At 48.7% G+C, this 26,000-nt stretch overlaps 1 protein-coding gene across 1 annotated transcript in view; it reads left to right on the forward strand.

Moving 5' to 3' along the window:
- The window catches only part of SVIL (supervillin), a gene marked incomplete at both ends in the record, with an annotated part of 103,075 nt that overhangs the window by 72,663 nt on the left and 4,412 nt on the right, over positions 1–26,000 (forward strand). The window contains 13 exons of the mRNA XM_079701204.1: positions 791–963; positions 2,476–2,631; positions 4,045–4,181; positions 5,358–5,505; positions 5,631–5,776; positions 7,307–7,482; positions 9,987–10,131; positions 10,463–10,739; positions 17,212–17,363; positions 19,603–19,708; positions 20,327–20,534; positions 21,917–22,050; positions 24,988–25,143. Coding sequence (XP_079557330.1) covers positions 791–963; positions 2,476–2,631; positions 4,045–4,181; positions 5,358–5,505; positions 5,631–5,776; positions 7,307–7,482; positions 9,987–10,131; positions 10,463–10,739; positions 17,212–17,363; positions 19,603–19,708; positions 20,327–20,534; positions 21,917–22,050; positions 24,988–25,143 — 2,114 coding nt within the window. The remainder of the gene's footprint in view (positions 1–790; positions 964–2,475; positions 2,632–4,044; positions 4,182–5,357; positions 5,506–5,630; positions 5,777–7,306; positions 7,483–9,986; positions 10,132–10,462; positions 10,740–17,211; positions 17,364–19,602; positions 19,709–20,326; positions 20,535–21,916; positions 22,051–24,987; positions 25,144–26,000) is intronic.

Raw genomic sequence — 26,000 nt, forward strand, 5'->3', positions numbered from 1 at the left:
ATATGTATGTTTACACACACACACACGACAATGTTATGTATGAAAGAGGACCTCCAGGTACAGAGATCCATGCACTTAAGACATTAAAAGCAGCCGAGTCTGCTGGGAAACCATGTGACTGGGTCCACCCCTCTCCCCGTGTCTGGTCTTCTACCCCAGAGAGCTGAGTGTGTGTGTGTGTGTGGGTCACAGTTGGTTTTGTGGGCCTCTCTTATTTCAATATATTTTTCAAAATAGTGCTTATTTTCCAGAGGGGGGAAGTGGGTCGAGAGGAGGCTCGTGATGGGGAACTTGGGCAGGGAACTGGAACACTTGCATGGAGAGAAAGCTGAGTCTGGTGGAGAGAGGGTTAAATCAAGAAGCAGTGGCTGGCTGTCCGTCCGCGGAGGGCTTGCTGGAGCCCGAAGGAGGAGAGGTGGTCCTATTCCGGCAGGAGAAGTAGTGATCAGTGTGTTGTGGGCGCGATGAGAGGGAAGGACCGCACCCTTCAGGGCTGTCCAGGAGGGGGATGGGCTGCCCCAGAGGCACTGGCCGCTCCTCCAGCCGGAGACCACGGGGCGTGGTGAGAGCGGGGCTCCAGGCGTGGGCTGGCGTCCGGAACTAAATGGGCTTCAGTCTCCCACCCCCGAGATCCTCAGTGGAGAGGTGATAGGAGGGGAGGAACTGTCGATCATACTGAAGTCAAGAGCCAAAATCGCGGCGCCCGCTGCCGCAGCTCGGACACACGCAAGCCACCAGGCGTGGGCGACGCGGCAGCCCCAGGCCGCGCCAGCTCTGTTCTGCCTCTTAGGTTGACATCCTCTGTGGCTGAGCACAAGCGTGCGGTGAGGCCCAAGCGCCGGGTTCAGGCTTCCAAAAACCCCCTGAAGATGCTGGCAGCAAGGGAGGATCTCCTCCAGGGGTACACGGAGCAGAGACTGAACGTGGCCTTCGTGGAATCAAAGCGTATGAAAGTAGAAAAGAGTGAGTATCAGGACCCTCCCCAGCTGTGCGCTCGGGGACCGGTGAGCAGGTGACTGTCCTCTCCTTTTCCTGCCTTGCAAAGGCCAGTGACAGTGCTCAGAGACACTCGTGCAAGGAGCAAGTCTGCACACACACGTGCACACCTGCAGGAACTCTGCTTGGAACTGAAAGGCTTGCAGTGTGGCCCATCTATTCACTTACATCAAATCATCCTGTCTTGTTGAGTTTTCTTTCAAGAGGTTGGAGGAAAGGGAGGTTGCTGGGCTTTGCAATTCAACCCATTTCCAAACACAGCAATTCTTCACTTGATCTTATTCTAGAGCAAATGATTCGATCTCTCATGGGCAAGTGTCCCAAATCTCTGTTTTGCCTAACCCGAGATTTTTACATTATTAATTAATGCAGAAACCGGTGCTTTTCACATTGTTTTGGGCAGGACCCTCGGGCTCCTTGGAGCTGGGATGTGGGCTGGGGGGAGTCGGGAGAGTTGGGATGGGGCGGTGAATGGAGCGTGGGGGCAGGCCCGAGGTTTTCATCCCACTTCAGGCTAAGCCGTCGGCTTTTATCTGCCTGGTCATGTGGGGCTCCCCAGTTCTCAAAGAGTGGTTTTCCCAGTGGAGCTACTGGCGTGCATAGTCCTGTTATTCTGAAGATTCTTGCTGTAATTTTTATTTTCCTATAGCACTCATAAACCTACTTACTAAAGTTTTTTTTTTTAGAAATAGCCTTTGGATGAAGTGGTTGAGTCTTTCCATAATAACTGGTTTACTAAATAAGATATTACAAAATCTCTACGCCATACGAGTTGTCAGGTAGTGTTATATTTCTTCAGTGTTAGAACCTCATCCCAGCAAAATAATTTTCTGAGTTTCTCTCTAGCATATGCATAGTTTTTTAAACAATGAGCTAGAGAAATAAAGGTTTATTGGCACAAGTTTTATGTACTTTAACTGTACCTCCACTTTTCGGGGACACATATACATTTGTTGGTCCACACTGAAAATCCAGCCTCTTGTTACAATCTTAAATCTGAGAGCAAGCGATCTCAAGAGATCATGTAGTTGTTCACTTAGCCTCCAGAGAAAGATGAGAACTAAACCATGCCTTACGAGGTGCCTGCTTTTCTGCATATAAAGACTTTGGATGGAAGACGTCTAACAGTCTCCCTTAGGAATGCGGTTTCAACATCTAACACTGTTAGGAATTATAACAGCTCTAGTGGAATTGCAGCACATGAGTCCAGCTCCTGATTTTATACTGATGTGGCTGGTCCACAGTGCCACTCAACTCTTGTCTCTCTGCATGGCTAGGGTGACTTTGCAGCAAGCATTTACACTTTCAATCCTATGTTTAACTCCTAACACAAGGCTTCACCGCATAGTTAATCAGACTGGAGTGTGTTTTCCCCATCAGGAGTGAGTCACTTATGCATGATCGCTGAGTGTAAACACTGTCATTTCTCCTGAATGACTTGCTCCCCCTGCACTGTGTTTCCTCCTTTGACCCTCCCAGTGTCCGCCAACTCCAACTTCTCAGAAGTCACCCTGGCGGGATTAGCCAGCAAAGAAAACTTCAGCAACGTCAGCCTGCGGAGCGTCAACCTGACGGAACAGAATTCCAACAACAGCGCGGTGCCCTACAAAAAGCTGATGCTGTTACAGATTAAAGGTATTTAGAGCGGCAGAGAGAATGACACACGACCAGGGATTTTAGTCTGGTACCTCGGGAGGCCTGACTTCCCCCTACTTGCCCGAAGGGAGAAGGGAACGCGTGCTTTTGGAGAGCCCACTGGGCGCCACCTCGTCTCACGTCAGCCTCACAAAATCCCACCAGGTGGGAAACGTTACGCCCGCGTGGTAGCGCTTACTGATGCGCCCGAGGCCCCGGCAGCTGCTGAGCAGCAGAGCTGGCTTTGAACCCTGGTCTGTCTGATCCCAGGATCTCGGCGTGTGCTGCTGCTCCCCTTCCCGTGACCCCGGCCACACACGGCCTGCGGTCACCAGACCCCCCTCAGCCATCAGAGTGTTCTCTCCATCTGTCCTCCCCGCCAGCGAGACGGAGAGAGGGGTGTCCTTGAGGAAGGGGGCAAGGGAGCGGGAGCATGGGGCAGGGCGTCTCGGCGGCTCCAGCACTCTCCCTCCCCCTCCCTCCCTCCCTTTCTCTCTTCTCTCCCTCCCTCTTTCTCTACCTCTTTTCCTTTCTTCCTTCCCTCCCTCCCTCCCTCCCTCCCTCCTTCTCTTCTCTCCCACCCTCCCTCCCTTCCTCTCTCTCTTCCTCTCTTTCTTCCCTCCCTCTCTCCCTGTAACAAGGAGCCCTAACCCACAACCAGGGTGCCTCTGGCTCTGCCCCAGAGACTTCGCTGCCTCAGGCGGCACTGCTGTAAATTAATGCTCAAGAAAAGCACGACCTGTCCTCTGCTTCGCTGGGGGTTTGCAGGGTGTGTCTTCATGGCCACTGTCCTTTCTAGTGTATTTAAAAGACCCTTGACAAGTGCAAACCACCCGCCTCCGTTCCTACGTTGTGACGCAGAGACTACACCATCAGTGTGATTGTGAAAGAGCGAAACCATTTAGGAGGAGTTGGAAGCCGCACAAGGCAGTGCTTCCCTCTGAGCTGATTCCTCTCCAGACTCAAGTTTTCGGTTTAGAGAAGAACTCCCAGGGATGAAGAGGCTCTCTGAAGGCCCTCGCCTTGCCCGGCCCGCAGAGGCTGTTAAGTGTAGGAGGTGGGCTGAGTGGAGAGAGACCAGGAGAAGAGTGGGGGAGGGGAAAGGAGGTGTTTGCTGGTGTCCCCGGGGGAGGGAACCTTAATTAATCCATTCACGTGCTGTCAAGGGACACTGCTAATGGTCCTGGGAAACATGGTGGCCTCTGGGCACCTGCCACCAGGGAAGGTCATCAACAAGGCTATGACTCTAAGTGCCCTGGGTCATGGGAACCCACGTGAGCAGATGAGGCTGTTCAGGATGGGAAGTCGGGGGCAGGGATGCTCCGGACGCGGGGTGCTTCCCGGGCGGTCCTGCTGGGACTGCAGGACAGCGCTCCTCTCTGGGGAGACGGTGACCCTCCGCCTCGTGCTCAGGAAGAAGACACGTGCAGACGCGGCTGGTGGAACCTCGCGCTTCTTCCCTCAACAGCGGGGACTGCTTCCTCCTGCTCTCCCCACACCACTGCTTCCTGTGGGTCGGAGAGTTCGCCAACGTCATAGAGAAGGCGAAGGTCGGTATCTGAGGAACGGAAGTGGTCTCGTTTTGCATCTCCTGTAGACACAGGGAGAATGTTCTTCCAGTGGCCAGATCCCTGGAAAGCTTCTCAAACGTCCAATGTTGCATTCAAGCGAGAGGGGACAGGCGCGTTTATTGTCCAGAAGGTCTCTGAAACGAGCTCCTGGTAAGTGCTTAAGGGGGGTGTTTTAAAAGGAATCTGACCTGTGCCTCCAGGTTGAAAGTTCTGGTTCATCCTTCCTTCTGTGGAGAAAAAGAACTGGCCCATCACTTCCACGTTGTTTATCCTAGGTGTCTAGCAAGTTCTGCTATGGATCTGTTGAATGAGTCTATTGAATGAGACTTTAGTGGGAAAAGACCAGGGAGTGGGTATTTTTATTTTGGGGTATTTTTCCTTCCTTCCTTCTTTCTTTCTTTCTTCCTTTTTCCTTTCTTCCTTTCCTTTCTTCCTTTCTTTCTTTCTTTCTAATTGAAGTGGAGTTGATTTACAATGTTAATTTCTGCTGTACAGCAAGGTGATTCAGTTATACATATATATATATTCTTTTCATCGTCTTTTCCATGATGGTTTATCACAGGCTGTTGAATAGAGTTCCCTGTGCTCTACAGTAGGACCTTGTTGTTCATCCATCCTATAGACACTAGTTTGCATCTGCTCATCCCACACTCCCACTCCATCTCTCCCCCACCCGCCCTCGCCTTTGGCGACCACAAGTCTGTGCTCTATGTCTCTGAGTTAATTTGTTTTGTAGAGAGGTTCATTTGTGCCATATTTTAGATTCCACGTGTAAGTGATATCATATGGTATGTTTTCTCTCTCTGACTTACTTCACTTAGTATGATCATCTCTAGTTGCATCCATGTTGCTGCAAGTGGCATTATTTTGTTCTTTTGTATGGCTGAGTAGTGGGATGGGTATTTTTAAAAAGCTCCACAAATGATCCTTTGAATTTGAAGATGGACAGGTGTTGCTGTAAAGAATGGATACCCCCAGTCCTTTCGTTACATTTTCTTGACTTTTAGACAGTCCCCAGCCACCAGTGCCCCCCGACCTTGTGGTCACAAGGTTTGCCTTTCAGACACGCTGTCTCTCTGCTCTGATTTCAGCGTTGCCCCTCCATCTGACAGTAGGCTTGTCTGCCCAGGTAACTGTGTTCCTCTCTCTTTTTAGGCCTCAGAACTCGCAAGTTTAATTCAGACCAAGAGGGAACTTGGTTGTAGAGCTACTTATATCCAAACTATCGAAGAAGGAATTAACACACACACTCATGCAGCCAAAGACTTCTGGAAGCTTCTGGGTGGCCAAACCAGTTACCAGTGTAAGCGTTGACTGCATCGCAGAGAATGAGCCTTGCCTACCTTTCCTCCTTGCCTGCTTCCTTCTTCCAAACCAGCCCCCCTCCAGTGGGAAACATAATGTCCTCTTCCTGTTCTTACCCCAAAGCTGCTGGAGACCCAAAGGAAGATGAGCTCTATGAAACGGCCATAATAGAAACCAACTGCATTTACCGACTGATGGATGACAAACTCGTTCCTGACGACGACTACTGGGGGAAGATTCCAAAGTGCTCCCTTCTGCAGTCAAAAGAGGTACAGTGAGTGGTCTGCCCTCCAGCAGGAAAGCCCTTGGCCCCGGGCTGCCCGCTAAAACAGGTAGTAAGTGCGACAGGCGCTAGCCAGGGTCAGTGCTTGCTGCAGACCAGACATCTTTTTTTTTTTTTTTTTTTAACTTTTATCTTATATTGCAGAAAGTTGATTTACAGTGTTTTTTTAGTTCCCGGTGTACAGCAAAGTGATTCAGTTATACATATACATGTATCCTTTTTCAAATTCTTCTCCCGTTTAGGTTATTACAGAATATTGAGCAGAGTTCCCTGGGCTCTACAGTAGGTCCTTGTTGATTGTCTGTTTTAAATATAGTAGTGTGTACATGCAGAAACATCTTTTTAAAGGCTACCGATCTGTGATTTCAAACCGTTACTGCTATCTTAGATGCTGATACAGAATTCCGAATGTTGTTCAGAGGAGGCATGGGTCATTGAAGGCTTTTCTGTTTTAGGCCAGATGGAAATATGACTTAGCCCCATCTCTTGATTTTTGTATAAACATTAAATATTTTTCAGTCCTTAAGTTTCAGGAAAAATAGGTGTATCTGTAGTGTATGGGTTTGCCAAGTAGTGTGCTGATTTTTCCTCTCACACCAGCACATATTTATTTTTACACAATTACATATATTTCCAGCACCATGTGTTTTTTTTTGTTTTTTTTTTTTTTTTTTGGCTGCACCGCTCAGCTCGCGGGGATCTTCGTTCCCCGACCAGGGATCGAACCCGAGCCCCTGGCAGTGGAAGCTGGAGTCCAACTACTGGACCGCCAGGGAAGGCCCACCACTAAGTATTCTGAGTGTTGAGAAAAAAAGGGGAAAACACAGAAGGACTTCAAATTTCGCTGGGTAGAAGACAATGAGAAAGGATGTAATCCAAAGCTAGACTGATTGTGTGACAAATTTAAACGGAGAAAACATGTCACAGAAAAAGAACTAATCAGGAATGATTTTAAAGAGAAGGGGAAATTGAGGCTAGTTTGCAGTTAAGTAGAATTGGGATTGCTGGAAAGGAAGGAAGAAATTATTCTAGGAAGAAAGCATAGAACAAACCAACAGGCATGTAAATAGGAGCCCTGAGTTCACGTATTCATTCACCAAACACTTAGTGAGCCCGACTGTAGATACATTAATAAGTACAGTATGGTCTTTGCCCTTGAGGGTCCTAGAATTGTGTAGGGGAGAAAAGCGGCCCTTATGAGCTAAGTGAGTGAATGACAGAGGAGGAAGGAAGGGAGGGGGCGGGGAGGAAGACCTGCTTGAATAGCTGTTAGGGATCAGAAGTGTTTGGAGGAGGGGCGTTAACTTGGGCATTTAGGACCACAAGACAGAAATCATCCCCACAGGGCAGAGGCTGGCTCGGCTGTGCAGTACCATCCGGCCAAGTCTTTCTGTGCTTGTACTGAATGCTCCATTAGCATTTGAATCATCGCCTGTTGGACTCACGGTCACTAAGACCCTGGTTCAACTAGAACATGCCCTTGAAGTTAACACGTTCTTCTGTGCCATTTCCCCAGGTACTGGTGTTTGATTTTGGGAGCGAAGTTTACGTGTGGCACGGGAAAGAAGTCACGTTAGCACAACGGAAAATAGCCTTTCAGCTGGCAAAGCACTTATGGAACGGAACCTTTGACTATGAGAATTGTGACATCAACCCCCTGGACCCTGGAGAGTGCAATCCGCTCATTCCCAGGTACCGCTGGGGCCCTGGGCAGCCAAGGCTCCCACCGCAGTGTTTAGCCATCACCCTTCAGGGGTTTTAGTTTTCATAAATGATTGCAGTGCAGTACCACGAGTATTCACAACGAGAACAGTGCTTTAGCTTTTCCCTAAGAAATACAGAAATACAGATGGTGTAGTCATCTGGAAGATGCTCCTGTTATATTTCATTTCTTGAAGTAAACGAATCGATGCCACCTGCAGTATTCAGGTGCTGTTGTGACATATAATTTGTTGTTTAAACAAATGACTTGCTGATCTGAAAAGCTTGCCAGGTCCTGGAATTCAGCCATGGATCTGAAGGTGCAAAAGCAACGCATCTCTTTCTGATTTCACACCTTCCCAGCCTAGCCCCTGAATTCCATTTATCTGGCAGCAGATGATGCCTTTTGTGGGGAGGGAGGATGTGGTATTGAAATAATGACGGTAACTATAACATTTCCTACACTCTACTGGACTTTTAAAAGTCATTTTGGCAAATCAGCCAAAGATGCACAAAACTCTCAGAAATATGGTCATGAAAACAAGAATTCTTACATGCAAAGGATCATTGTTTTTTATTTCTTAACTACCAGGAAAAAAGAGAAGTGCTTTTAAATTATGCATGCCACATAATGGGTTAGAAATGGATGTGCCACCAAATGGCACATTAAAACTGCTTTTTAATGTTTTCAATTGAACTAACATACAGATTTCAACTTTCCTACCTAGTTTCCTGTTTTAAAATACAATTATTGATTTTATTATTCATTGTCATTATAGAAACAATTCAAAATGATGTCATTGTAGGTGAAAAGTTTTCAAATCCTTTTCAAGCAAGTGCACATTTAACATAAAATTAGTACTGAAACAACTAGTTTTTTAAGGCCTAAAGCTAAGACTAAGAAGAATGTTTTAGTTGGTATAGTACAAAAAAAAACATACTGAAGCATAAAATCTGTGGGATGGACAATGGATGATTTATATTTAGTCGTGACATCATCTGAGACCTGAAGGTAGATAAGTGGGCACCTAACCCGCTGGCTCTCAGCATCTCCCAGGTCAGAAGCACGGGAGAAGCTTTCAAAAGAAATGCAGGTGCCGGTCCTGGCAGTTTGGGTGGGGTGGGGTGGGGTTTACATGTCCGTACATCTTAAAAGCCCCCCCAGGGATTTTAAGGTTCAGCCCAGGTACAGCACCCAGCCCTTCCTCACCGAGGAGTCATGACTGAGCCCAGCTCAGACCTGCGGGTCAGGACAGGGAAGGAGCACCCAGCTTCACACCCCCGTGCTGCAGACCTGCCCTCTGTGCTCCCTGACCTCACACATCCAAGATGGATTTCTAAGCTGAGACCAAGTGTCTTTCTATAGGCACCTTAGCAAGTCTGCAGAGTGGAATTTATATAGAAGACGGTCACTCAGCTATTTTCTGATAAGGACCACAGCCTTCAGCGTAGCCCTGAATTTTCCACAGTTGCTGATATTTGGTTCCTAAGTCCCGGCAGCGTTGGCAGTGGAAGTATTTGCACACAGTGCCTTATCCTTTCAGTCCCCTTTGAAACGGGCAGCCCCCCTTGATGTGCCTTAGCCGTGATGCCTGAAACTGTGGTCTGGACCAAACAGGACGTGACGAAGCACGTCAGGGGCCACCGCAGGGCCCAGGAAGCACTGCCCCTCGGTCTGATGGTCCCAGTCCACAAGCCAGGGCTGGTCTGGAAGGATGGGAAACACCCGCACCTCATCCTCAGGGCTCACCCCCGCCGCCCCGTCTCTTCTCGGCTCTTCCCATTGCTAAGTTAGCTGTGTTCCAAGCTCAGCGTCAGAGTCCGAGATCCCGAAGCAGTACGGACCTCCCGACTGGACTGTGCTGCCTCCTTCCCCGTCTTTGTGCTCTGCCTGCCCGCTGTCCCGTCCAGTGGCCTAGAGATCAATATGCACAAATTCACTTTATGATTTATGAGAGTATGTTCGCTTCGGGAACAGAGGAGAATTTCCTGTCCCTGGAGACTGGAGAGCTCCATTGTAACATGACTTAAAAAGAGAGAGGATTCAGGGTGAGCATAAATTCCCCCACCCGTTCACTAACCTGACGGAAACGTGGCGAGCCCCCGCGGCGAGCACGGCCGGCGTAACGGAGGCGAGGAAGACACGCGTGACTCCTGCCTTGCTGAGCTCCCAGCCTGGCGTGCTGCCCCCCCATGGGACCCCAACACGAGAATTTGCTGGAGTGCAAGGCAGGTCCGGTCCTGACGTGGGTCACATCACATTCAGGCACGTCAGCTCCAAGGACACAAAGCCTTGCAAGGCGTGGGGCTAAAATAGCAAAACGTCATTGATTGGGTCACATAAGTGAAAACGACCCGTTCCTTGTGTCTACTGCTTAACGTATTCTGAGTTCCTCTCACTCGCCACATGTTCTGGTTTTGGACTTCTTGGGCTCAGCATGACTTGTTTGATCTTGGTTCTTTTCCCATCTCCCCCTCCCCGACCCCCGCTACAGAAAAGGACAGGGGCGGCCTGACTGGGCGATATTTGGGAGACTTACAGAACACAACGAGACGATTTTGTTCAAAGAGAAGTTTCTCGATTGGACGGAACTGAAGAGACCTAACGAGAAGAACGCCAGCGAACTTGCCCAGCACAAGGTATGCGGGACCATCAAGCCCCAAACCTCAGGGCTTAGTTTGGGTCCCTGCAGAAGGGGCTTGAATGCTAAAAGCCTTCCTGGGGTTTTACTAGGACAGCAAACCGGTCTCCAGTTATGTTCTGACTTCAGGAGGTCAATGAAAGCAGCTGTGTTTGTGGCTCCAGGTTTATCGGCGTCCCGTTCACAGTCGTGGCTGTCTGCCCCCCAAACGCAGCCTTTCCTTAAGTGCCCTGAAGCGGCCTGAGCGCTGTACTTGAGGCCGCCCCACCGCCAGTGCAGCAGTGCGGAGTGTGACAGGTGCCGCCGGGCATCTCTGCGTTCTCTCCTAGGACGACCCGCGGGCGGAGGTCAAGCCCTACGACGTGACGCGGATGGTGCCGGTGCCCCAGACGACAGCCGGCACCGTGCTAGACGGGGTCAACGTGGGCCGGGGCTATGGCCTGGTGCAAGGGGACGACCGCAGGCAGCTGGAGATCGCCAGCGTGTCGGTGGACGTCTGGCACATCCTGGAATTCGACTACAGCAGGCTCCCCAAGCAGAGCATCGGGCAGTTCCACGAGGGCGACGCCTACGTGGTCAAGTGGAAGTTCATCGTGAGCACGGCAGGTGAGCGAGCTCGAGCCCCGCCGCGGGGACCGTGCTGCCGGACCCGGAGCGCGGGCCGTGTCTGCCCCAGCCGCGGGCGGAGGACCAGTCGAGGCATTCCCTTTGAGGGCCTCTCCGTAAACCTCATGGATAGATTCCTAGCACCCCGCCGTGGCCGACAGCTGTGACGTCTCCCTCTAGAAAGCCGACGGGCACGGTAAGGTTTCTCTGCCGCCCTCAGCCCTCCCCTGCCCCGTCCCCAGAGGCTTCCTAGGGAAGTGATGACCTGTCCCCACGTGATGGTCACCATGTGGCTGGATGCTGCCGAAACGAAAGCTATTAAGTAACACAGAGCCGATGCGTCAGAGCTGAAACAAAAGGGTGCCATGACGTCACAGTAAATCCACACACACAAGACGTATTTCCTCCGAGGCCGAGAGCGCTGACTGTGCTCTGTGGATCTGGCGGAATAAATACACGGTCAGAGCTACTCCTGGTTCCCACGAGTGCTGTGCTCTGCGCTAGAGGCAGTGAGGGTGGAGAGCGGCAGATCTGGGGGGAATAATATTCCCTTTCTCTTGCCGAGGAGAGAGCACGAATCGGGCTGGCCACAGCGTCCCTCAGCCCTGCGCGTTTAGGAGACAGTTCATGACACAACTCGGTGGCGCCAGGATTCACTTGCCAAGGGAGTTTGTTCACCTCTTTCCAGCCCCATTGCCGTCCGGGTGTGGCTGCCCCGCCGGTCACAGGGCGGAGGCCACTGTTAGCTGATCAAACACCTGCAGGCTTAGAGCCATTTGGTTTCTTTCCTAATGTATCTCTGTGCGTAAGACACTTTTTTAAATTTATCGTATTGAAATCTAGTTGATTTACAATGTTGTGTTAATTTCTTCTGTACAGCAACGTGACTCAGTTTTATATATATATATATATATATATATATATATATGCTTTATCACAGGATATTGAATACAGTTCCCTGTGCTGTACAGTAGGACCTTGTCGTTTATCCATCCTATAGATACTAGTTTGCATCTGCTCATCCCACACTCCCAGTCCCTCCCTCCCCCCCACCCCTTGGCAACCACAAGTCTGTTCTGTGAGTCTGTTTCCATTTCACAGATATGTTCATTTGTGTCGTATTTTAGATTCTACCTATAAGTGATATCATATGGTATTTGTCTTTGTCTGACTTACTTCAGTTAGTACGATAATCTCTAGGTCCATCCATGTTGCTGCAAATGGCATGATTTTGTTCCTTTTTATGGTTGGGTAATACTCCATTGTGTGTATGTGTATGTATATGTGTGTATGTATGTATGTGTGTGTATATATATATATACACACACATACATATATACACACACATACATACATACACACCACATCTTCTTGATCCATTCATGTATCAATGGACATTTAGGTTGTTTCCATGTCTTGGCTGTTGTGAATAGTGCTGCTATGAACATAGGGGTGCAGGTATCTTTTTGAATTATAGTTTTGTCCAGGTATATTCCCAGTAGTGGGATTGCTGGATCATATGGTAATTCTATTTTTAGGTTTTTAAGGAACCTCCATCCTGTTCTCCATGGTGGCTGCACCAACTTACATTCCCACCAGCAGTGCAGGAGGGTTCCCTTTTCTCCACACCCTCTCCAGCATCTGTTATTTGTAGAGGTTTTAATGATGGCCATTCTGACCGGTGTGAGCTGGTACCTCATTGTAGTTTTGATTTGCATTTCTCTGATAATTAGCCATGTTGATGCTTTTCATGTGCCTGTTGACCATCTGTATGTCTTCTTTGGGGAAATGTCTATTTAGGTCTTCTGCCCATTTTTCAATTGGGTTGCTTATTTTTTGCTGTTGTTGAGTTGTATGAGCTCTTTGTATATTTTGGAAATTAAGCCCTCGTCAGTCACATCATTTGCAAATATTTCCTCCCAGTCCATAGCTGTCTTTTCATTTTGTTGATGGTTTCCTTTGCTGCGCAAAAGCTTGTAAGTCTGATTAGGTCCCATTTGTTTATTTTTGCTTTTATTTCGATTGCCTTGGGAGACTGACCTAAGAAAACATTGGTACGATTTTTGCCAGAAAATGTTTTGCCTGTATTCTCTTCTAGGAGTTTTACGATGTCATGTCTTATGTTTAAGGAATAAGACACTTCTTCCGGGTGTCATTAAATATTCCTGGCCCTGCCTTCCGGAAGCATATGGTATAAATGACGGGGGGCAAGTATGGAAGAGGTGCTTGCCTCCTGCTGGGGTAGGAGAGCTCCGTTCCCTGAATAGGATCTGGCGGCTGTGGGAAAGCCCAGCGGCCGATGGGCAGGCATCGCAGGTGGGGAGGAGGACCGCGGGCCTAGAGGCACCGCTCTGGGCTTCACCAGCCGCGCTAGGTGAGTACCTCACAGAGGCTCCACGGGATGTGTTCTGTCTTTTTGCTAACTTCTCAGATGAGGAACACGACACCGAGATTAAGGAACGCCCCCTGAAGTCACATGGCTAGGAGAGAACAGGGCTGGACACTAAAAGCCCCTTTTTTTAACCCAAGGAGGCCTTATAGCCTGGGTCTCAGTCTTCTCCCAGGCCCCACATGCCAGCTGTGTAACTTGGGGAAAGTTACTTAACCTGTCTGAGCCTCGGTTTTCTCACTTGGAAAACAGAGCTTCTAATACCCAGCTCGCAGGGTCCTAGGATCTGGTGCGTGATGGTTAGCGCACAGCCGACCGCTTACTTACGTGAGGGTACAGGAGATCATCATCGCTGACGTTCTCAGCAGCCAAAGCATAGTTCCTGCATTGAACTTGAAGATCAGACAGATAACATGGATCCACCCCGAGCGACAGCAGTGCAACAGCAGTTCTCAAAGGGCCTCTATTGTGGGTTTAGGCTGCTGAGTGTGTGCAGACTTGGTAAGCTGAATACTAATCTGTGCCACTTGGCAATAAAGACAATAAGAGAGAATTTAGTGGGGAAAGATCTACTGACCTTTGGTGTCGTGGACCTGCACCCATCGTTCTCATCCTTAAGATACAGGAAGTGAAGGGACTTGGTGTTTTACAAAACCAGACTGGGCACTACAGTTGGAAATTCAGTCGTTTCCTTACCTCAGCTGTTAGATATAAAACAAGAAGTAATGGTCAGTGAAAGGATGACTAAAATAATATGAAAATGAATGAAATTTAAAAACAGATCTCAGGTTTCTGAGGTCTTCCTTGACTATTTACTTGGAGACCCGAAACGCTGATTTGACCCAGGCAAATGCTTGCTGTATTTCTCCCCGGTGAACACAAGGTACATGTCACGGCCCGATCCAGCAGCACCGTAATGGGCAAAGTGACAGCTTTGATCAAGCCCAGCTGCGGAGGATTAAGTGAGGCCAGGCAGCGCTCAGATTCCAGGCCGTCCCTCGGTGGGGGCAGGGGCAGAAAAGCACAGCCCGATGGCATCCACAGCTGCCCTGTGGTCGTCACGGAAGCCCCGGCCCCGCGGTGTCAGCTGGTCCAGCCCTCACGCTGCTCAGACCCCACAGGGGCCGCACCTGCCAGCGGGGCTGAGCCCAGGGCCCCTCTGGGGCGGGCCCAGCAGACAGCAGTCCCGGGAGACACAGCACAGTCGCCCGCTTGGCAGATGCCGGGCAGCCTGCTCCTTGGGAAGTGAACTGTGGCCCCCAGACTAGGGAGCCCAGAGGCCCTGGTGGTCAGTGTCCCAGAGGCTGCCTCAGCTGCTGCAGGGTGTGACTCATGTCCCCCCCCAGGGTCAGGAGAGATAGGCAGCTCTGGGCACCCAGGGACACTGCATCAGGCCACGCTGGAGCGCCATCCAGGGGCCAAGTCCCTGTAGTAGGGGTCGGTAAATGGGGTCCGGCTACAAGACCACGCGATGAGCAACTCGCTCTTTATACCTCGGTTTTCTGTTACTTCGTAAACGCACCTGCTGGCAGTGAACTCTTCCTCCTGAAAGCAGGGTGGACGGTGGGATGCAGCGACACGCTCAATTCGGCCTCGGGTCAAGGCCGCAAAGATGATAGCCCAGCAGCTGTTACTATATAGCTTAGCCTTTAATTTGCTAAAATTACAACTAAAGAAATGAATCAAAAAGTAAGTTGTACATAGGATTAAATTTGGGGTATGCTGAAGAAAACTGCAAGGAAAATTCATGAAAACTTTTATGGGATATTTTTAAGGAAATATCCTATTTTAGGTATATACACACAAGCCCATTTTTGAATGTTAGGATGTAAAACATTGGTTAGTTATTAAAGCGTGAACGTATATTTACACAAAGTGCTACCCAATTCCAAGATACGTGCCAGCTGCTGTGATCTGTTTTATGCATGTCTCTCCCCGGTAATCTAGTTGACATGACTAAGTTTCACTACTTTGAAGAGTGCGGGATTGCTAATCAAAGGTAAACGTTTGTTCCTACCTAAATTAGCGGAAATTTCAATGGAGCGGCTTCCAGATTAACAGTGGACATGTATCATCTATTCATGGATGGTTCCCATTCACTTTGCCCACTTCAAACTACACAAACTTGACCATTTCAGGTTCACAGTAGAAGGCACTAAGGGCTGAGCTTGGTCAGAATCCTTTAAGAATTCTCATAATCATTTATGAAAATTGTGCTAGAGGACTTTGATAAAGGCCCCCCCAAAAAAAATCACATAAGTATGGCCCCTGACCTCTTAAGAACTTGAAAACAATGAGCTTTCTTCTTACCTTCAAACCTCAAGACAGCTGTGACTTTGTCGGTGGGACTGGAGCTGAGGAGGACTGAGATCGTATAGAACCAGGGGATCCAGTTCTTTTTTTAAAAAAAAAAAAAATTTTATTTATTTTTGGCTGCGTTGGATCTTCATTGCTGCGCGCAGGCTTTCTCTAGTTGCGGTGAGCGGAGGCTACTCTTCATTGTGGTGTGCAGGCTTCTCACTGCGGTGGCTTCTCTTGTTGCGGAGCACGGGCTCTAGGCGCGTGGGCTCAGTAGTTGTGGCTCATGGGCTCTGGAGGGCAGGCTCAGTAGTTGTGGCACGTGGGCTCAGTAGTTGTGGCTCATGGGCTCTAGAGCACAGGCTCAGTAGTTGTGGCATGTGGGCTCAGTAGTTGTGGCTCGCGGGCTCTAGAGCACAGGCTCAGAAGTTGTGGCTCGTGGGCTCTAGAGCACAGGCTTAGTAGTTGTGGCACGTGGGCTCAGTAGTTGTGGCTCATGGGCTCTAGAGTGCAGGCTCAGTAGTTGTGGTGCACAGGCTTCGTTGCTCCTTGGCATGTGGTATCTTCCTGGACCAGGGCTCAAACCCACGTCCCCTGCATTGGCAGGCAGATTCTTAACCACTGCACCACCAGGGAAGCCCCAGTTATTATTTTTGATTGCTCACACGCGTGGGTACCATAGCCACCTGCATCCTCCCTGGGTTGACCCCACCTGGGGCCACCCGGGCATCTGAGTCAAGAACTTAGTCTCCGGACGCCACTCGGACTAGAAGGCTCTGCCCCGTGGTCCCTGTCACTCGGGCCTCTGGTCGCGCACCTCCTCGGAAAGGTCTTCCCCCACCAGGCACTCGCAGCAGCTCTCCCCTGCCCCATGTCACATCCTGTCTTTTCCTCACAGTACTTCCCACCCTCTGAAGCTGCCTTGCTCAGCGCCATAGCCCCAGTATCCTGAAGAGTCCCTTGCACATAGTAGGTGCTCAGTAAATATCTGCTGAATGGAGAAATGAGAGAAATCTGGGGAGAGATCTCTTCCTGAAGGTTGCAGTTTGGGGTCTGAGGTACCATCTGAAACGACCGCTTGCCCAGAGAACTGTCCGTGATTGCCCTTCAGTGGGGTCTGTGTTTTGTGCGCTGCTGACATCTGTCCAGTGCCCGCGAGGTCCCAGACAGTGAGGATAAGCAGCGCTTAATCCTGGCTACAGCCCTGGTGGCCGGTATCATTTAAATCCCAGATTATTTTGTGAAAGCCACAGGTCAGCAATTTCTCTCTCCCCTTTCTGACACAACTTGGAGACTTCACAGCGGTTTTTTTTACTCGAATAGTCTTAGCAGACTACATTTTTTCCTTCGTGCTGAAAGCTGGCCCAGCGGTCGTTTGCAGTGTCTTTTCTCCCCCAGCTCATCTTCTGCCAAAGGATGGCGTAATGTGGAAAATGCATTTGTGTCTTCGGGAGCCCTTGGCCCTGCTCTGGCGTCCCCACTTTTCTCTGTCATCTCCCCCAGGATGACAGGTGTTTGTCTTAGGGTATCAGGAGGGCCCTGCAGATCATTTTTCTCCAGTTTGGAGGCTCAGGATCCGTTAGCTAGAAGAAAGGTGGTTTCTCTCTCCTCCGAGGCCATGACTGATGTTCCCTCCAGCTGTGAATGATGTCTCCCCAGCGCTGCGCCCCAGAGCTGCTCCCTTACTGTTTGTCCCCACGGGGCCTGGAGGCCTGAGCTGGCACTGGCTCTTCCTGGGCTTCGTCTGTTGCTCACCCCGTGCTCTGCCTTTCTGTGTGTCCGCAGTGGGAAGTCGCCAGAAGGGCGAACACCCGGTCAGGGTGGCCGGCAAAGAGAAGCGCGTCTACTTCTTCTGGCAAGGCCGGCAGGCGACTGTGAGTGAGAAGGGCACGTCGGCTCTGATGACGGTGCAGCTGGACGAGGAAAGGGGCGCCCAGGTAAGTCCTGGAGGCAGATGCGCCGGAAACGAGGGAGCTGGCCTTGCCGGGAGCCGGAGGGTGTGTGGCCTGGTCCCCTAAACACAAAGACAGTATCGTCCAAAGCCCCTTTAGTCCCGGTCCGGCTTCTCCAGATGTCAGGTCTGCCTCATCTCCCCACCTCTTCACCAGGAAGGCAGACCCCTCGTAATACGACCTTAAGGAACACCTGCAGATAGTAAATCCACAAAACAAGTGCAGAGAGCCCATGGGTGGTTTTTTAAGTTTCCACTTGACTGATCATCAGGGACTTAAAGAGATGCCATTTTCCACTCCTCAAATGGCAGAGAGTTTTAAAAGAGTAGATCCAGGGCTGGCAGGGATTCAGTAGGATGGGTACCCGTGCCTGCTTCCACTGAGAAGTGTAAACTGAAATACCCATCCTGAAAGCAACCATGGCTTAGGAACCTTAAGATGCTCATACACTTTGATCAGTGATTCCACTTACACAAACCCATCCTAAGGAGATGTCAGCGACTGATGTAAACATTGGGTCTGCCCATCATCTGTGTTCCTCGCAGCAGCCTGAGTGATTTTTCTACGACACGTCAGATGGTGCCCCTCGTTCTCCATCACACTTGGGACTACCACCTGAGGGTCTCCCGAGGGTCAGCCCTGCACCCCCCTCCAACCTCCCTCTTCTTGCACCTGGTCAGGCCACTCCCACCTCCTTGCAGTTCCTAGACACACCTCTTTCCACCCCACCCCCCACCCCAGGGCCTTTGCACTGATTCCCCGGCCTGGAACACTCCCCCTGAAACCTTACCTGATTCGGGTTTCTGTTTCAGTGTCACCTCCATGTTTTATCCACACCCCTCCCCATTTTCCTGTCCTTCTCTGTCCCTTTGCTTTATTTTTTCATAGTGCTTTACCCCTACGTAAAACAACATTCATTTTGTTTACTTATTTATTCTTTGTCTTCCCTGTAAGCATGAAAGAGACTATGTCTGTCCTGGTCTTACCCACTGTTATAACCCCAGGGCCTGCATGATGCCTGGCAGGTACCACTACCCAAAGTCAAGGTTTTGAAAGCATTTCTTTTTAACGTATTGTCCCTTCCTTTATTACCAGTAATTAAGAGTTAGCTCTGGGGTTTGGGGACCATAACCCCCTGTGCAGATCCTTTTCCTATCTTGGATGAATAGTTAAGAATAACATCAGGAGAGAGAGGACTTTTCTCCAGGAATAGATCCACATCACGCAGCCTTCCAGGCTCCTAAGAACCAATCCTCCTCCCAGAAAGTGTTTAATGCAGATGTTCTACGATGGACGATACTTTCCAAATAGCTTTCAGGGACAGACAGTTATTAATTTATTCCTCAGAGTGGATCATTTCAACTGTTGTTTTTTTTCTCGTAAAGGCTGTGAACGAATATGTTTTATCATGCCTTCAAAATCATCCTTAGAGTTTTGAGTCTTAATCTAATTGGAGCATTTAATTTTTTTATCAATCCAACGGATGGAAAAATCACTGCAGAAATAGAAAACACTGCCACAGAATGGCTCTTAATGACACAGAATGGGCCCTGAGATTGATAAGTTAAGTCATGGTGAGAAATGTGTCCTACCTTTCAGTGCTCCCCGATGGCCAGGCTCAGTGAACATTTCCTTGTTTAAGGGGAGATATCTTGGCAAAGTGAGAGTCAGTCGACTCAGCCCTACATCCGTTCCTGTTACTCTGCTGCATCTCACGCTGATGCGTAACTGTTGTGCTGACAGAGGCGCCGCTGAGTGACAGGCCCTGTGAGTGGACCAGAGCCTGCAAGAGACAGTTCTTTTCCCCGGAATCACTAAGTCGGTGATTAGTCATTCTCACTGCTGAGAGGTTTTCTTTATTAAAAACATGTTTAAACTAATCATGTTATATCCGTACCATGGAACACTACCATTAAAATATCAAAATTCATGTTAAGAATCTTATGTGACGACAGAAAAACGTTAGTTGAAGAAAATCCGGGGATAAAGCAACATAAAAAACAGCAATCCTATTTGGGAAAAATGTATACCTGAAAAATACTTTGTATTATAGGAAGGCTATACGCTAGAATTGTAATAGTGTTCGCTATAAATCACAGTATTATCAGTGGCTTTCATTTGTACTTCTCAGTATTTTTCAGATTTTCGACAACAGGCATGTGTTATTTTTATGACTCTGCAAAACCGGGACACGTGACTCACTGTAATGTGTTTAAATCGGAAGGTCCAGGTCCTGCAGGGCAAGGAGCCCCCCTGTTTTCTGCAGTGTTTCCAGGGGGGGATGGTGGTCCACTCCGGGAGACGGGAGGAGGAGGAAGAAAACGCACAAAGTGAGTCACTTCTGCTGTTGGAATTCGATTCTGTTCTTCCTCTCCGGGAAGGTATTTTTATAGGCGTGGGGCTTTAGAGTAACTCTCTCTTCATGTGGCTGCGGCCTGACCAGCGAAGGCCTCCTGACGTCCGCCTTACAAGTCAGCTTTCTGGGTGCCTCCCCTCCCGCTTCCTTCCGTGGAGTTGCCTTCAGAAAGCAGCTTTGCATAAAGGAGGCCCCAAGATGACTTGACCTTAAACTGGATCCTGGAGGGGGGAAAAAAAATCAGTCATCTTCTCTTCTAAATTATGAGATTTTTGTTGACCAGCATCCAAAAAAAAAAAATCATAGTTTTAGAGCCTCTTAAAAAAATATGCCTGTTATGACTTACCTAGGTCTTTGTAAATAATGTAAAACCGGTTTTTCTGCATCGTGCACTTTGGGCAGCCTGCTTCTAACCAACTCCAACAAGACTGGCTTTCTGGGACTCAGTAAGACCGCAGCCTGGCCTCGCCTCCACCTGCCCCTCCAGACACACAAAGGGGGCGGGGCGTGGGCTGCCCTGCAGGCCCCGCTTCCCTCCAGGCCCCCTCCCCGCGCAGCCACGTCCTGACTGTGCCACTGGTGCCCCCTGCAGGCGAGTGGAGGCTGTACTGTGTGCGCGGAGAAGTGCCCGTGGAAGGGAACTTGCTGGAGGTGGCCTGTCACTGCAGCAGCCTGAGGTCCAGGACGTCCATGGTCGTCCTCAACGTCCACAAAGCCCTCATCTACCTGTGGCACGGATGCAAAGCCCAGGCCCACACGAAGGAGGTCGGAAGGACCGCGGCCAACAAAATCAAGGAACAGTGAGTGCTGTGTGTGTGAGCACCTCTCCCGAGGGCTTCCCGGGTGCAGGCTAAGGATCCTAAGGTCCCCGTGGACGCCCCGTGTGCCCAGAGTGACTCAACGTGGGAAGTCGAGCCCCACGTGGTCAGGGGCCCTGAAGGTCCAAGTTCATGTGACACGTGTCCAGCCCAAACCTCCCCCGTGAGGGCTTCCCCGCTTCCTGAGGACTTACCTGCCTCCGTAAAAGGCACAGGACCCCCAGCAGCTTCTTTGAAGGTGTGATTTGGCTTTTGAATTGTCACCCTGGAGTCCTTGGTTATTTAAAGAGAGCAAATTTCAAATATCATTTAGGGGGGTTGGTTGTATCAGAGCAGTGGAAGGTTTAGGCATTTAGCCAAAGAAAGTTGGGAGACCACCCACCGTGTCAGACTGAGGAACGCCCCCTCCTTCGGGGACAAGTGTGTTTCCCAGCGTCCGAGGCAGCTGCCCAAGTGCTGGGGTCCCTTCCTTTCCCAGGCAGGCACCCACAGGTGCCCACGACTCAGAGACAGCACACCGTGACAGGTGAGGGCCCACCCTGGGGAGGGGAAGGTGGGGAGAGCCCAGAAGAAGCTGTGCCGCCCACCACCTGCCCAGGTGCCTCTGTGCATCCCGGGCAGCACGGGCATCTTGGGCAGCCAAAAAGCCCAGTGCCCCCTCGAGCTGAGACCTGGGAGGACCTTGGTGACACCCGTACAGTGGAAATGAAGAGTCTCCCGGGGCCACATCCCACCAGGTGCCATCTGGTAAAATTCATTCTCTGGGCACCAAAGCAGTGCGGTCAGGGTCTGCTTCCCCCTGACGGCACACATGTGGAGAGCGGGAGGGGAAGGACCTTTCAGTTGGTGGACAGCTGTGAAGCGAGATGCTTCCTCTCCAGACATCATTCTGAGGGCCAGGAAGCTAGATGATAGACAAGGTTCATTCAGGTCTCACATGGCACTGAGGCCCATCAGATTTGTCCCTGGACCCCTGAGAAAAAACAAAATGAATAACTTATCCCCTCATTCAACAAACACTTATGAGCCGCTGCCTGAAGTCATGCACAGATCTAGGGACCAGGGCCGTGCGAGGAGACACACCCAACCCTGGGACGAGGACCGGTAAGTATGCACGTGCCACATAAAAACACTGTTTTCATCACGGCTTCTCTGTGATCCGACATTCCTCTCTAAGGGCCCAGCCAACCCCTCCCTGCTGCACACACGCAGGTACTACAGAGCGTGTTTTCATTCATTACAAGGATTGTTCTAGTTAGAAAGTAGGCGCGAGCTGGTGAACCGAGCTGTAGATCTAGTGGGGATCTAATTTTGTGCTGCCCTCACCTCTGGGCCTGATCAAAACTCTTGGACTCTCTGTGCAGATGTCCCCTGGAGGCCGGGCTGCACAGTAGCAGCAAAGTGACAATTCACGAGTGCGACGAAGGATCGGAGCCCCTGGGATTCTGGGACGCTCTGGGGAGGAGAGACCGGAAGGCCTACGACTGCATGCTCCAAGGTAACCCCCGGCCCCGGCGCCTGGAGCACCAGCTGGCTCAGTGCGCGGTTACGCACACGTGCCCCGTACAGCACACTAGGAGCTACACCCAGGCCGACTGCTCTGGGGCCAACAACACGACAAGGAGGCTAAATAACGCATATGACTGATCATGATGCCAAGGAAAAGCTGTGTGTGTCAGGAAAGAGGTACAGGTGACAGAGGTGGAGAGTTAAAAAGAAAGATTTCTTCCTCCAGGAAAAAATCACACAGGACTCCATGGAAGACAGCACTTACCAGAGCCTTGGAGGTGTAGGTGCGGCTTGGAGAGAAGTGAAGGAGGGGGGAACATTCCAGGAAAGGAGCTGAGCACAGCGTGAAGCTCTGGAACAAGACGCTTTCGGTGTAGCCGGCATCCAGGGTGCAGGGAAATAGTGGGGTTTAAATGAGAGAGTGGGTCGGTCTTGTCTTTAAATACACAAAATACAGATCGACATACATGCAGAATAACGTAAGAAAAAAGCCAACAATTACTAAGCCGTTAAGGCGAGCCAGGCCCTGTCTAAACACCAGCTAGACGTTCACTCACTCAGTGCTCACAACCCAACAAGCTGCCCTGGTCACCGATGGGAAAACTGAGGCCTGGGGTGGTTAACCAGCTTGCCTGGGTTGGAAAACAGTGGGATGTCCTCATGACCACACCACCATACTGCCTCTCAGCTTTTACAAACTTTTACATAGGTTTCTAAAGTACAGTTGACCCTTGAACGACATGGGGGTTAAGGGCCAACCCCGCACACACACACACACAGTCGAAAATCCACATGTAACTTGTAACCCCCACCAAACTTCTCTACTCATAGCCCACTGCTGACTGAGAACCTTACCGAGAACATAATGAGTTAACACAGTTTGTAGGTTATATGTATTAAATACTGTAATTCTTACCATAAAGTACGCTGGAGAAAACACGATGTTATTAAGACAATCATAAGGAAGAGAAATTACATTTACTGTATTGTATTTATCGATACCGTAAATTTACATAATCTGTTTATGAAATGAATCATTTGTCAGTACCTACATCAATATTCTTAGATGATACAAAACACTATAGATGTTATATACGTATTACTAACACTAGACATCAAAAATGAAAAGATATACATATGTTCCCATATCTCTTCCCTCTATGTATATGTATAACTGATTCACTTTGTTATAAAGCAGAAACTAACATACCATTATAAAGCAATTATACTCCAATAAAGATGTTAAAAAAAAGAATAAAGCTTCCAAATAGACTCAGAAAAAAAAAAGATAATGTGAAAAAGAAATTCATATATACAGGTATAACGAAGCAGCAGCAATATGATTACTTTACAATCAGCTAGTGTCATTGATACAATTGCTTCACAGTAGCCCAGCCTATACACTAATGAACAGTTATAAAATGTTTATGGCATACAGTGTTACAGTCCTATTCATAATAAAGTATTGGAAACACTGTTACATTTTTATAAAAATCACTTACCCGTGATGATAGGCCGATACACAGCTTCCCCAATTATAAGAGAGAGAGGCATACTGTACGGTAATGTAATTCTTTGAAAGCGAAGCTCTAAAACAGTAAGAAAACAAACACATTTTATTTCAAATATCACTCACCTCATGCCTATGTAAGGACAGACTAGTATCTACATATATTTGATGCATTCATGACATACCTAAATTTTCATACTTTTTTCAATATTTCTAGGCTATTCGGTTTGTCTGCAGGTTTTTTTCAGTGTCACAAATCTCCAAAAATTTTTTCCAATATATTTGTTGAAAAAATCTCCATGTATTAAGTGGACCTGTGCAGTTCAAACCTGTGTTGTTCAAGGGTTAACTGTACTGCATATTGATGATGGGAAATGTTTGTAAGTACAAAGAAATTAAAGAAAATAAGATCCTTATAATCACGTCTTTCAAAGATGTGAACCAGAATTAACATTCCTTTATGCAATAAATACTTTTTTAAAATAAAATTTGGATAGCATTCTTTATACAGTTTTGCAACCTGCTTTTTCCCCTTAATTTATTATGAACAATTTCCCAAATCCTATTTTAATATTTAGACTTTTAATAGCTGCAGGGTATTTCATGAGTATATCTGCCACTCTCTACTTAGCCTGTGTCCTATAGTTGGAGAGCTGAGTTCTTTCCAGTTTTTCTCTAACAATAATAAAGTTGCAAATAATTTTCAAAAGAATTATCTGCATTCATTTCTAGTTAAGGTAAATTCCTAGACATGGATCTCCTTTGTTGAAGTTAGTATAAAAGCCTTACAGTTCAGCAAGTGTCCCTAGAACACTGGCACCAAATTCCACTTTCACCAGCAATTTACAGATGTGTACGTTTCACAGCACAATCATACACTCAGTTTATTACTTTTTCCTGTTTGCCAACATTGATAGTGGAAATTACTATCTAGACACTGTTATAACTTAATGTTTTAAATCAGAAGTACTGTTAAATGCTTTCTATATGTATTTTTTAGCCATTTGTACTTCCGTTTAGGTGAATATTTTATTTGTGCCTTCAGCACATTTTTTAGATATTTATTGTTTCATTATTATATTCCTTTATAGACTACTAAGGATATTAACACGTTTCCGTATTTCCCATTTTGTCACTTGCCTTTTAGTTTTGTTTGGTTGGGGGTGCTTTTTGTATAATGTAATTGTTCATTTTTATGTTGTTAATGCATAAATCTCTTCTCCTTGAATTATACTTCTTTTGGAATTATGATTAAAAAGGCCTTCCCCACCTCCAAGTTCAGATAAATCTCACCTCTTTTTACACTTTACAATGCTTTGATCATTTCATGTCTAACAAACATTAATTCTCCAATCCACCTGGAATTTACTTTGGTGCATATTTTGTCTTTAGCTTTTGTTCTCTTTTCTTTCAAAGATCCTGGAAATTTTAACTTCACACCCCGCCTGTTCATCCTCAGCAGCTCCTCTGGCGATTTCTCAGCCACGGAGTTCATGTATCCAGCCCGAGACCCCTCTGTGGTCAATTCTATGCCCTTTCTGCAGGAAGACCTGTACAGCGCCCCGCAGCCAGGTATGGCCCACAGAAGGGGGCAGTCATGCTGAGCCAGCAGAAGGCACGCCTTTCAAAAAGGCGTTTTACTTTTGCATCTAGTAAGCAGTTTTTAATCTGCCAAGTACACTTTTTTTAATATTATCTCATTTAATCCTCACACCTCCCCCACCAAAGGAAGTTGACATCAATCACATATTATAGTGTAAAAAACTGACCCTCAGTTACTCAACTCACCCAAACTCGTCAGTTAAGAATAGGCTGAGTGCAACTGTGTCAGGCATGAGTCTCTGCTGTTCTCTCAGCCTTCCCTCCATCTTGCTGCTTCATGGTCTCCATGTGGCTGCCCCTGCTCCAGCCATCATGTTTCTGTTCAAAACAGAAGGCAGAGTAGGGAAAAGGGCAATGATGGCCATGTCTCTCTCTCTCCTACCAGATAAAGCAAAAGCTTTCCCAGAAGCCCCCCAGCAGACTTCTGTTTACACCCCCCTGGCCAGAGCTGGCCACCCCCCAGCTGCAAGGGAACCTTGCAAGAGTCTGAGGAGCAGGGGGTTGGGAGTATCTGTGGAGTGAGCCCAAGAGCAGTGTCTGCCATGCTGCACAGCAGGGCCAAGGCCCGTGTCTTCTGATTCCAAGGTCAGGGCTGCATCCACTTGACTGCCACCTCAAGGCAGAAGCTGTGCGCTCTTGTCGTGGGACAGTCACAGTCACCAGAGACCAGGCGGTTGAGGCTGAGGTCGGCTGCCCTGGCCTCACCGCATCTCTGCTCTCATATTACAAGAGCCTGTAGCGGCACCAGGAACTTCCCGGACCCTGGCAGCCCTGGTCACCACCTTAAAACCTCGACAGTGCACACAGTCACAGGGTTATACTGGGGA

This window comes from Hyperoodon ampullatus (assembly GCF_949752795.1).
Source record: "Hyperoodon ampullatus genome assembly, chromosome: 3".
Taxonomy (NCBI): Eukaryota; Metazoa; Chordata; class Mammalia; order Artiodactyla; family Ziphiidae; genus Hyperoodon; species Hyperoodon ampullatus.